The 12,412-nt window shown below is 43.5% G+C and overlaps 1 protein-coding gene across 3 annotated transcripts in view; it reads left to right on the plus strand.

The window, feature by feature from the left end:
* TENM4 (teneurin transmembrane protein 4) overlaps nt 1-12,412 on the plus strand; it is a 752,323-nt gene that overhangs the window by 426,585 nt on the left and 313,326 nt on the right. For all 3 annotated transcript variants that reach the window (XM_054015769.1, XM_054015770.1, XM_054015771.1), the window contains one exon: nt 1,931-2,140. In XM_054015769.1, coding sequence (XP_053871744.1) covers nt 1,931-2,140 — 210 coding nt within the window. The remainder of the gene's footprint in view (nt 1-1,930; nt 2,141-12,412) is intronic.

A 12,412-nucleotide genomic window follows, 5' to 3' on the forward strand; every position in this document is an offset into this window, starting at 1 on the left:
CCTCAAAGGAAACCTGCACAGCACTTTCAAATGATGAGCCTGGGAACTTAAATTCATAACTTTGCTATTCACTAAAAATCATGGATTTATGGCTTATGACAACAATCTGTAACCCATTAACCCCCCTTTTTGGTCCTGTGGCTGCAGGGGTGTTAACAAGCCACTTCATACTGAAAAGTCCTTTAGAATATGTTAACTACTCATGCTAAACCAGTGGTCCCCAACGCGGTGCCCGCAGGCGCCATGTGCGCCCGCCTATTGACAAGGGAGCACCCCGCTACCAAGGAGCGCGGCCTCCGGAGAAGCAGCTGCCGAAATGCCGCTGAGAAGCGGCAACGTCAAGAAGTGTCGCCGCCGAAATGCCACTGCTTCTTTGCGGCATTTCGGCGGCGACCCTTTTGATGACGCTGCTTCTCGGCGGCATTTCGGCGGCAACACTTCTTGACATTGCCGCTTCTCGGTGGCATTTCAGCGGCTGCTTCTCTGGCGGCCGCGTTCTTTGGCAGCTAGTCATCCGGCGCCCGCCACCAGTTGGGGACCACTGTGCTAAACAATCTGTTTCACCTTGTATTTAGCTGTGACACGCTGAGTACCTTTCTCAGACCTGAAGCAGAGCTCTGCGTAGCTCAAAACCTGGTCTCTTTCACCAACAGAAGTTGGTCCAGTAAAAGATATTACCTCACCCACCTTGTCTCTCTAATATCCTAGTACCAATACAGCTACAGCAACACTGCAAACAACATTATGTTTAATAAGAAATACTGTGCAACCATGTGGCATATATTTTTGTTATGGTCAAGTAAAGCTTTTAAAAAACATTTTTTTTTAGAAAGTTTGACTGAGTTTCCATGCTGATTTTCCAGCACTGAGTAATTTTCATGGATTTCTCAGGATAATTTTTCAGTATTTGGAAAGTGTGACAGATTTATCATTATTACTTTCATAGGATGTGTTTCAAGGAAAAAAATCTGTGTTAAATGCATTGTCCTGTATTTTAACTTATTATATGTTTGTGTTTATATTCCCTCTGTTTTTAGTGATGTACTGCACATATTCAGACATCAGGCTTGAATAAATATAACAGCCTTTCTTTTAGTCACTTGGGATTTTTGATTTGATAGTTTTGTTTGAAAATCTGCTTGAAATATTTTTGCTATCGTTAGTATTAAGATGCAAATCCTGCAAACTCTTTGCAGTGTATTTGCAGAATTGGGGCCTAAATACTCACTTTGGGCCCAATCTAACTTCTTTTGAGGTCAATAGGAGCTTTCCCTGAGTCAGGAGTGGCCCAATATAAATACTACTTATTATACTGCTACTCTCTTGACTTCATGAAATTATACTGTCTGGATTTACTTGTATTCTAGCCTGCTGCTAGTCAGTTTCATTGGCGTGCTGACATGTACTAGCACATCACTGCAGCATTTGAGTCTGTTCTGCCCCCCTTTACTCATGTGAGTAAGGGTGCTTTGGGTTATAAACAGTTCAGAGGAATGATTACATCCAAACCAAGAACGGTTCTGAATAATTAAGAAATCACAAAAGCATATCTAGTGATAAATTTAGTAAAACTTTAAAAAAAGGTTAAATTTGTTGATAGTGTACATTTCATTAGAGACATTCGTTCTACATTAGATTGGAAATTACAGGATTTATAAGAAGCACGCTGTACAACATATTCATATTTAAGTGTGTGTGTGTATATATATATATATATATATATATATATATATACATAAATATATAGATATGCATATGCAGTGTGTAAATTCACACACCGTGCATATTTACACAGCTATGTTAATAAATATGTGCAGTATGTCCTGTTTTTGAAAGTCCCCCCTCCCACTGTGCATGTTTTCTGTTGATTTTCCTTGTGTGCCTTATCAATTTTTATTTTTCTGTCTGTGTTTGTGTTTGTGGTTCACAGGTCCTCCTTTGCATTGTTCATCTGCTTCATCAACCCCTATTGAGCAGTCCCCTTCCCCTCCCCCTACCCCTGCGGCCAATGAGAGCCAGAGAAGGTTGCTAGGCAATGGTGTGGCCCAGCCAACCCAGGACTCTGACTCTGAGGAAGAGTTTGTCCCTAATTCATTCTTAGTTAAAAGTGGCTCTGGAAACCTCTGTGTACCTGCCAATGGTGAGTTATTCTCTCTACCTACTTTACTGCTTGCTTGTCTTACAAGTTGTGTGTGGGCCTGTAGGATGCAGGTTTGGTTTGTCTCCTAGACTTTGAATAGTAATTCACCATGTGTTTGATGACTTTCTGCTTCAGTTTTACAGCCACTATGTGTGTTGTTTTAAACTCCTTGTGTTTCCTGTGAATTGTGTCCTGGTATCTCTGCTGCACGAAGCATTGCTGTGCTGGTTAGAACAAATCACCTAACTCGAGACAGCACCTGAGCCCAGCTCTGAAATTTTTATTGTGGTTGAGGCAGCCCTGCTGAAATGTCACACAACTTCCCGTTAGTGTTTTCGCTGCGGGACAGCATGTCAGGCAGTCTGTAAAACTTTCTGTGTAAGTTCTGTGCGTGGATGTCAGGAACGTTTCCTTTCAGATGACCAGTTCGGAGATCAGATGCAATTCGGGCTTTATGAAATGTTTACTTTGATTGAATTGTAAACAGGCCAGGGGATTGTGTCCTGAAGGACTTCCAAGTGCTACTCTGAAACCAAGTCAATGAGAAACTTTTCACTGGGTCTGCTTTTATGGTTTCGCTGGGCCTGCCACTCTCCGATTGGTACAGATGCGAGACAGTCTCAGTGGCTGCATTATGAGAGTACAGATGTAAAAACTAACGTCTAAAGCCTCAGCCTGCATGTTTTAACCCAAATATGAGTTGTGACAAGTGACATGAGCACGTTACCTTCACACGCACAGGCCAGAAATATGTTATGGATCCAAATTTCTGCAGGTAGCCTTGATAAATTTCCTAAGGGCAACATACAAAAGCAGCAACAGGACCCTATCCCACTAGGTACTGAATGCTTCCAACTCCCACTTATCTCAGTGGGAGCCACCCAGGAAAGGGATCCCACTAAAAGGATGAGGATGTAAAGGAATGCAAAGGAAATAAAATGATTTGCTTTACAACTTCGCATCCTAAAGACAATGACTTGTAAAAAGGGAGACAAAGCTCATTGATAAAGCAATGTTAAATTTATCAAGGACAGTGCAACCTGATGTAGTGCAGATACCAGCCGGGAAACAACAATGGCAAGTCAGCCCACTGCTGTCCAGTCAGAGTGATAATTGCAGGAAGGTTTGATTTATGTGGGTGAAGCCATTCACAGACATCTACCAAAAAAAAAAAAAAAAAAGTGAGAGAGGTTTACAGCATCTGGTAACAACTTAGCCCCATTTCAGTTGAGCTTTTAAGAAGGTTTCCTAATATGGTGTTATTTCAAAGGAAAGGGAAAAGTTTGACATTGAATTAATTCCTCCCCTCCTCAGCTTCCTCTTTCTTCTCTTTCTTCATTTGCTATGGTAAAAACTAACTTTCCTTCAGGGTTTTTCAGTGGAGAAGGTTATCTTCCGTGAATTGTCATCATCAGGAGAACTGTGGGAAAATACAGTGTTGCATTCATTCAGGAAACTGCTTAAAATTCATATCCTCCTACCTCCCTTCAGTCACTAGTATAGTCAAGTTTGCACTGGCGTGGATGACCCTTTAGTTAGTCTCTAAGGTGCCACAAGTACTCCTGTTCTTTTTGCGGACACAGACTAACACGGCTGCTACTCTGAAACCAGTAATTCTTATGTGATCTTAGTCTATCTATCTGTCCATCTATCTGTCTCGACACCCTCTCCAGGTAGAGAGAGCGATTAAACCCCTTAATCTCTTCTTTTACTAATTAACTGAACAACAGAAAAAGCATTGTTCAGAGTCTACAGTGAGTTGATGACATTATTGTATTATTGATGTGCTGGTGAGTTACTGAGACTTTAGGCTCTTCAGCTGTCTGCTTATTTATACTCCTCCTCTCCTTGCATCAGTTTGTCGAGGCTTTACATTCCCCAGGGCCTTCTTTGTGTGTAAAAATTCTGCAGGTTGGTAATAAATATGTCCCACACAGAGACAGTGTGTCTGGGGTCTCATTTGCTTGGTGACTCGAGTTGTTCAGTAATGAGAGGTGCAGGTAAATCCAGCACATTTGTGACCTGCTACGATGTCACCATCACTCTGCTATCAGCAAAAAACAAAGGTGACCTTTGAAAGCCTCATTGACTTATTATGCATCCTATCAGCCCATAATCTGGGAGTTCACCTGAATGAGAATCACAGACCATACAAGTCCATCATGTCTAAAATGCTAAGGCTCTTCTGACCTCTCTAAATGGATTTAATTGCCTTGGTTCCTTAAAGTTCTGTTTCTATGAGGCTTAGTCAGCATAGACTTTAAATGACAAAGGCAGCTCTTTATGTCCCCTAAATGGGGAAAATTAGTAAAAGCTTATTTTGGTTAGGACTAAGTTTAATACAGTTAGAGCACTCATTCTCTGTGTATAATGGCTGTCTCAACAGCAGGACTGCCTGGGAACGCCTGCCTAAGGATTTGTGTTGCACTTTTTAATTGATCCCTGCTAGGTTTTCTTTCCACAGCTGTGTAAACTCAGCTTTAGAGGAGTCCATCCAAAGTAAGTAACTCCCATGGAGCTGCTGTTCCAAATCCCCATGTAAATTGCAAATATAATGCACATGGAACAAAAGATATTTTTGAAGATACATTAGACTATTCTTTATCTGAGTTTCACTCCCATCGAAAAAGGTACTAATGTAGTAGTATTTGGGGGGAAAATGTTCAACTAAAATTTCAAATTAATATTGAAGAACTAAAGTAGTAGGTAAAGACCCACAGATTTTCTTTCTTCAACATTTTATTTTTGTGCTCCATATATTGCAAACCCATCTTTTCTAATTAAAATCAAAGTGTAACCCCATATCTCTGTTATTAATAAAAATCTAATAACAGAAGGAATTTTCAAAATCAAAATCACTTTTCACTTTGCTTCTTATTCATGTGAACTCCCAGATTCCTATAATCTTTTGAGCCATATTTTCGAAAGTGACTGGTGATTTTGGGTGCCTCAATTTTTGGGTGCCCAACTTGAGAGACCATAAAAGGTCCTGATTTTTGGATAGTGTTGAGTGGTCAGCACTTCCTGAAAATCAGGCCCCTTTAAGGTATCTCAAATACCTTTATGACAATCTAAGAAAAATCAACTACACTGACATGCTGCTTAACAAGCAAAGAGGAACATTATGAGATACCATAGTCGGAAATCTATCTGTGGTACTTTTATGGCCCACATAACTATAGTATCTGAGGCCCTTGTAATCTTTATTCTGTTTATCTTCACAACACCACTGTGAGGTGGGGAAAAGCCATTATCCCCACTTTACAGATAATGGGGAACTGAGGTATAGAGAAACTAAGGCCCACATTTTTAACATTATTTAGGGTTTGCTGTGCTCAGCATTGCAACACCTAACTGATTTAGGATCCTTGATCTCATGAGATTTAGGCTCCTAAATCAGTTAGGCGTTACAATGCTAAGTGCAGCAATGTCTAAATAGCTTTAAAAATCTGGATCTAAGTGACTTGCCCAAGGTTACACAGGAAGCCTGTTGCAGAGCAGGGAATTAAACCTGTGTCTTCCAACTCCCTAACCACTGGACATCTCTTTAGGTTTTTTGTTTTTATGAGTTATATAAAGCCACCTAGGCAGATAGGAAGGACAGATGAGGATACAAGAGAAAAAACATCTGCATAACCTGCCACATCTGTTCAGGAACTAAGATGGGGGTCCACATTTTTTAAAGTCACCTCTGATTTTGAGCCTCTCACTGTCTGGGTCCTAAGCTTTCGGGATCATGGGACAGAGCACGTACAACTCCAGTGGAAGTCAATGAGAATAGCAGGGGTCTAAAGATGGTTATCCAGAATTAGGCCCCGATCCTGAAAGGTAGCCCACATGGGTCTGTGTGCCTGTAGAGCGCCCCCCATGAAGTCATTGGGGCGCTGTGCGGGCTCAGAAGTCCATCTGTTGGAATAATTTACAGGATCAGGGCCTTCCAGGCCACTATTGAAAATTTAGACCCAAATGACTTTTTGAATGCTTCCTGACTATTAGTACATCACTGTTTGCAATGCTGCTTGTCCTTACTGCCCACTCCTTTGCACCAGTCTTGTTTCATTTGCTGTCAGTGAGGACGTTACTTCACAAAAAGCGACATCAAACCATCTGCCTATGTCACCCAAGATGAATGTAGAAGAGTCATAGAAAAGTCCTAGAAAAGCTAAGGGTAGGCACAATGTTATTATACCTTTAATGCCAACACTGCATTCAGTGCTGTGCAAGGCATAGACAACACAGTCCCTGCCTCAGCAAGATTTTGCAATCATTGAAGTCAACGAGACTGTTCACAACATAACATTCCGTACATGTGTTAGTCTTTTAGGGTCAGAGACTGAGGGACTGGGGCAGCTCCAATTGAAATCAATGGGACTCTTTCCATTGACTTCAGTGGGATTTGGATCAGGCCCTACAAGCCTCCTCTCCTTCAAATCAATGGCAAAAATGTTTTTTTCTCTTTAGACAGTTACAAGAAAACCGATGCTCTTCCCCTCACCAGCTGTCTCCGTTCCTGTAGGTCCCCCAGTTTTACTTAAGATTAATTTGCTCCCCCCTTTCCGATTCTTCTGTCTAAGCTAGGTGCTGGGTCACTTTACAGCGATAACACTTTCCTAAAGCCTACCCTTTGGTCACTTTGAACTGCGGGAATAGAGACCGGAGTGGCTTCACATGCTGCCACAAAGCTTTGTTTTCCCATCTCTCCGAGCCGCTTGCCTTTTCTGGGCCGAAGTGCAGTGTGAAGAGTTCACTCAGTGTAACCCTTCAGGTATGTCTACACTGGCAGAGTTACAGCGCCGCTCAGAGAGCGCTGAAGGGACACTGCTGTTGTGTGTTCACACTGTCAGCTGCCTGCGCAATAGCGTGTTCACACTTGCCGCAGTTGCAGCGGTATTCGGAGCGGTGCACTCTGAGCAGCTATCCCACAGACCAGCTCTTCCTCTTCTGCCGCTAAGAGTTGTGGGAAGGCGGAGGGGGGCGCGGCGCATCCTGGTTCCTGTTCCAATGCCCCGTGATGGATTGCTTCGCATCCCAGCAATCCCTGCGCTTCCGTCCGCATTTGGCGCCATCTTTCAAAGGTTTGTGTACTGCGCGCCCTGCCTCTTCGGTCTGCAGGAATGGATCCCGCACTGTTGACCAATATGCTGCTTGCTCTCACTAACATGTCACAAGTGGCAGTGGAGTTATTCCTTAAACTACAAAGGCAAGAGGAGTTCAACATTGATCTCGCCACTCTCAGTAGCTACAACACAAGATTGCTTGTGGCATTAACGGAAGTGCTGACCATAGTGGAACGCTGCTTCTGGGCTTGGGAAACAAGGATTGAGTGGTGGAGTCATATCGTCATGCACATTTGGGATGATGAGCAGTGGCTCCAGAACTTTCGGATGAGGAAAGCCACATTCATGGGACTGTGTGATGAGCTCGCCCCAGCCCTGCGGCGCAAAGACACAAGAATGAGAGCTGCCCTGTCGCTGGAGAAGCATGTGGCGATTGCACTGTGGCAGCTGGCTACTCCAGACTGCTACCGATCGGTTGCTGACCAGTTCGGAGTTGGAAAGTTGACTGTTGGATGCGTGTTGATGGAAGTGTGCTGGGCCATTAATCGTATCCTGCTCTGAAAGACCTTGACTCTGGGCAATGTGAGTGACATTGTGGGTGGCTTTGAACAAATGGGCTTCCCTAACTGTGGAGGGGCGATAGATAGCACGCAAATTCCAATTCTGGCACCAGACCACCTAGCCACCGAGTACATTAATCGGAAGGGGTATTTCTCTATGATTCTCCAGATGCTTGTGGATCACCGTGGGCATTTCACGGACATTAACAAAGGCTGGTCTTGAAAGTTGCATGACGCACGCATCTTTCGGAACACTGGCCTGTTCAAGAAGCTGCAGGCAGAGATTTTCTTCCTGGACCAGAAGATCACCGTAGGGGAAGTCAAAATGCCCATTGTGATCCTGTGAGATCCCGCCTATCCCTTAATGCCGTGGCTTATGAAGCCATACAAGGGGCAAGTTGACAGCAGCAAGGAATGGTTCAACAACAGGTTGAGCAAGTGCAGAATGACTGTTGAGTGTGCTTTTGGCCGTTTAAAGGCCCGTTGGTGCTGCCTATATGGGAGGCTTGACCTGGCCAATGACAATATTCCTATGCTTATAGCTGCGTGCTGTACACTCCATAATATTTGTGAAGGGAAGGGTGAAAGCTTCACTCAGAGCTGGATCACTGAGGCTCAGTGTCTGGAGGCTGAATTTGAACAGCCAGAGACCAGGGCTATTAGAGGGGCACAGCGTGAGGCCTTGAGGCAGAAATTTGAAGCTGAAATCCACTAATATTTGTTGCTATGCTCGGGAGTGCAGTGCTTGTAATGCTAGGAGATGACTGTGACTGGTGCAGATGATGCACTGTGAAGGTTTAAGAAAATTGCCTGTTGCTTCACAGGGCTCAGTTTGCTTTCAGTTAATGGAATAAAGATTGCTTTCAAACCAAAACAATCCTTTTATTAATAAACAACAACTGGAGGAGAGAGGCAAACAAAAAAACACATCAGCACTGTGGAGGATGAGGGAAGGGAGGGTCCCAGTAGGAGGTGGGGTCCCAGGACGGTTAAAGATTTGTCTATGTCCAGGTATCATATGCAACCTTGTCCTCTAGAGTACAATGGAGCAGGTACTGTAGTTCAGCAGGGCTAAGCTGCAGAGGGACGGGCGTTGAGTGCAGTGGGTACTGAGAGTCCGCAGTGCTGGACTGTGACGGGGTAGGAGTGGAATGCAGCGGGTACAGACTGGAGCCAGGAGTTTAATAAGAGTGTGTTGGCGGTGTCTGGGGGGCACATGGGAAAGAGTTTTGCGACAGCGGCTGCAGGGGAGGGCGGGCACGGAGCTGCTCAGTTTGCAGTGCTAGTATCACCTGGAGCGTGTCCACTTGGCACTCCATAATGTTTAAGAGCCGCTCTGTGGCTTCATTCTGGTGTGCAGCATTCTCCTTTCGGTCCCTCTTCTCGCTGTCCTGCCACTCCTTCAATTCTTGGTTTTCGGCCGCACAATGCATCATGACATCACGCAGAAAGTCACCCTGTTCCGCCATTCAGACTAGGCATGTGGTGGTACGCGCATCATATAGACACAAGGCTGCTTTCTGTAACCCTCCTGCCTCCAACAACTCGCTTCAGCGATTCCCAAAATCAAAGCCACTTACCAGGAGCCTCCTCTCCTGTTCGCGCTTCACCAAGCTCTGACAGCTGTGACTGGGTAGCCTCCTCTGGGGTAGAGAAGAGCTCCTGGCTGCATGCGTCTCTGGCCTCTGAGTCATCCTCTGCCTGTGGGTCCCCATCCCCCTCCTCGTCCAAGATCTCCTTCTCCTGGCTTGGTCCACTCTCGACTGGCACGTGAGCCACCGAAGTATCCACAATGGCCTTCGCAATGGAGGTGGGGTTGCTACGAAGTATCATGTCCAGCTCTTCATAGAACTGGCAGCTTGTGGGTGCAACACCGGAGCGGCTGTTTGCCTCCTGCGCCTTGTGGTAGGCGTTCCAGAGCTCCTTCACTTTGACCCTGCATTGCAGTGTGTCCCGGTCATGGCCCCTTTCTGTCATGCATCGTTAAATCTGTCCGTAGGTATCATAATTTCTACGGCTGAAACGCAGCTGGGACTGGACAGCCTCCTCACCCCAAATGCTGATGAGGTCCAGCAGCTGGGGATTGCCTGGTGCGTGGAGCAGGCAGGGCCACCTGGAAAGATGCGCTGAGACCACTACCCGCATCACGGAGCAAACAGGAAGGGGACTTTGAAAATTCCAAAGGAATTTGAGGGGTGGGGCTCGCGGTTGGTCATCTGAGGGCAGGGCAGTAGAGTTCAAACCGATAACCAGAGAGGCGAGAACAGGCATTGTGGGACACCTCCTGGAGGCCAATCATAGCACTGTAATCGACCAGCCCTTATTTCCTTAGCCCCTGCTACAGCCAGCCAGCCAAGTCCCTCACACGTGCAAGCTAAAGGGGTAGTTCATTTCAACCTCACTCATGGCTTCTCAGATCCTCCGCTGGCGCAAAGTGGTGTAGCTTTATTGAAGTCAGTGAAGCCAATTTATGCCAGCTGAGGAACTCTTCCTGAGGATCATATTAGTTAAAGACAGAAAAGTCTTTTATTATCATTATTATATTATTTATTTATTATTTGTTTCTTTTAGCACCCAAGATGTGTAAGGAGGCACTTTCCAAACAGAGATACAACAGATTCTCTCCTCCAAGGAGATCACAGCTTCAGATGCATCTGTGATTATGATCATTATTTTTCATTATATATATGTTCAGATTCATCAATGTGTTTGGGGCTGTGCTAATGACAAATATACAGACAGTCCCTGCCCCATGGTACCTGATCCAAAGCCTACTGAAGACAACTGAAAGACTCCTATTGACTTCAGTCTGTTTTGAATCAGGTCTTGTGTCTCTTGCAGATAGAGACGTGTGCTTAAATTTAAGCATGTTCCATTGAAGTCAAACACCCATCTTTTTAACCATGTGCTTAAGTGTTCACAGAATCCTGGTTTAAAAGATAGTCGCAAAGAAAACAACATTCAGTGGGGAACCCAAAATAAAGGAATAATTAAAGGATTTAAAAAATAATTGTACTTTACGAGACTCTCAGAAGTAGTGAATGTTGAGGGATTTGAATGAGAATGAGAGAACTTTTGAGGACTTTGATAATGTAAATAGTAATTTATATTTTGCAATCTAATTATTAATAATAAATCCACATTATATTAAATCTTCTTTCATGTAAAAACTAGATTTCCCCTCCCAAAAAAGACCTACTAATGTAGAGTCCATTCTCTGTCCTCATAGTGAGTGAACAGGCAGTATGTCCTGGTATTCCAGTGTTTCCCACTGCATTACATGTATTCAAAATAAAATGAATACTATATAGCAGCTTACATGAAAGGATCTCAGTGCCCTTTAGAAATATATATTTAAATTAATCTCCCAGCATCTCTGTGAAGTAAACTTGATTCATGATCTTATAAGATGGGAAAGTGAGGAACAGGAAACCAGCACTTTTTAAAGCATCATGAAGAGAGCTGGTAAAAAAAAAAAAAAAAACCCTACAAAAATGTTTGAATAATTTTCTTTACTGTTTTAATTTTTATTTATTGTGAAAAATATGTTTTCTCTCATTTTTTAATTTATCATTTTCTATTTTTGAAATAAGAAATATATTTTAATAATTATTTTTGGTCAGCGTAGTCACATGATAGGTTTGGTTCCCAAACATTTTATTTCAAAATTTAAATGCAACTTTTTTGAAAATTTCAATAAACATTTTAAATAAGATAGATTAAAAAAAATAGTGAACATTTTCAAAAAATTATTTTTGCCACAAAAAGTTGATGTAGAAAAAAAGAGGGTTTTTGCCCCATCCCATTCAAAATATTTTGACTAACTATAGACACTAATTTTGAGCACTTCTGCTGTTGGATAGCTAACCTGAGGCACTTTGGGCTCGATTACTAGTGTTACTGAACATCTCCATTGCTCAGTTACTTCACTGAAGGCACCCCAGATTGGTAGACACATCTGAAAATGTTGGGCCTAAGTGATCTGCTAAAAAATGCACAGTAAACGAGTTGCAGAGAAGCAAAGCCTCTTGATTCCCACCATTTGTCTTTATCATAAGACCATTCTTCCTTCAATCAAGAGAAGGGCCGTAAACTGCCAGGAATGGGGAGGATCAGATCATGAGTTCTTTCCTTCTCCAGTCCCCCTATCAAAGGGGGAGAAGAGGATAGAGCCTTTCCTGTTGAGTTTTTCCTCCCATTCCACGCCTGCTACCAATGGAGAATGATTAGGACAAGGCTAGCTTGTGAGCTGCAGAGCTTTTATAGGACATGAAGCCCTAAGTGGCCGCTTGCCTTGCTTTTGCTTAAGGTTGTCCTGTGTGTTAGGTTTGTATAATGAGATGACTTGTTTAAAACTGGCAGTTGTTTGGCTTAAGTATGAGCCAAAAATAAGAGGCAACACACTCAACTCATATGCTCTAGGGCCTGATCCAAATCTCACTGAAGTCAGTGGAAGGCTTTTGGTTGACTTCATGAGGTTTTGGATCAGGCCCCTATTGTAGCGAGGGTCAAATCCTGACCCCACTGAAGTCAATGTGTCATCAACAAAAGGAGGGTTTGGTCCAGAGTGAACAACCTGGAATGCTGAATGAACGGAAGGTTGTTTTCCTGCTGATACTAAACATCAGTAATAGAATAAGAACAAAGTTATGACT

This window comes from Malaclemys terrapin, chromosome 1, assembly GCF_027887155.1.
Source record: "Malaclemys terrapin pileata isolate rMalTer1 chromosome 1, rMalTer1.hap1, whole genome shotgun sequence".
Taxonomy (NCBI): domain Eukaryota; kingdom Metazoa; phylum Chordata; order Testudines; family Emydidae; genus Malaclemys; species Malaclemys terrapin.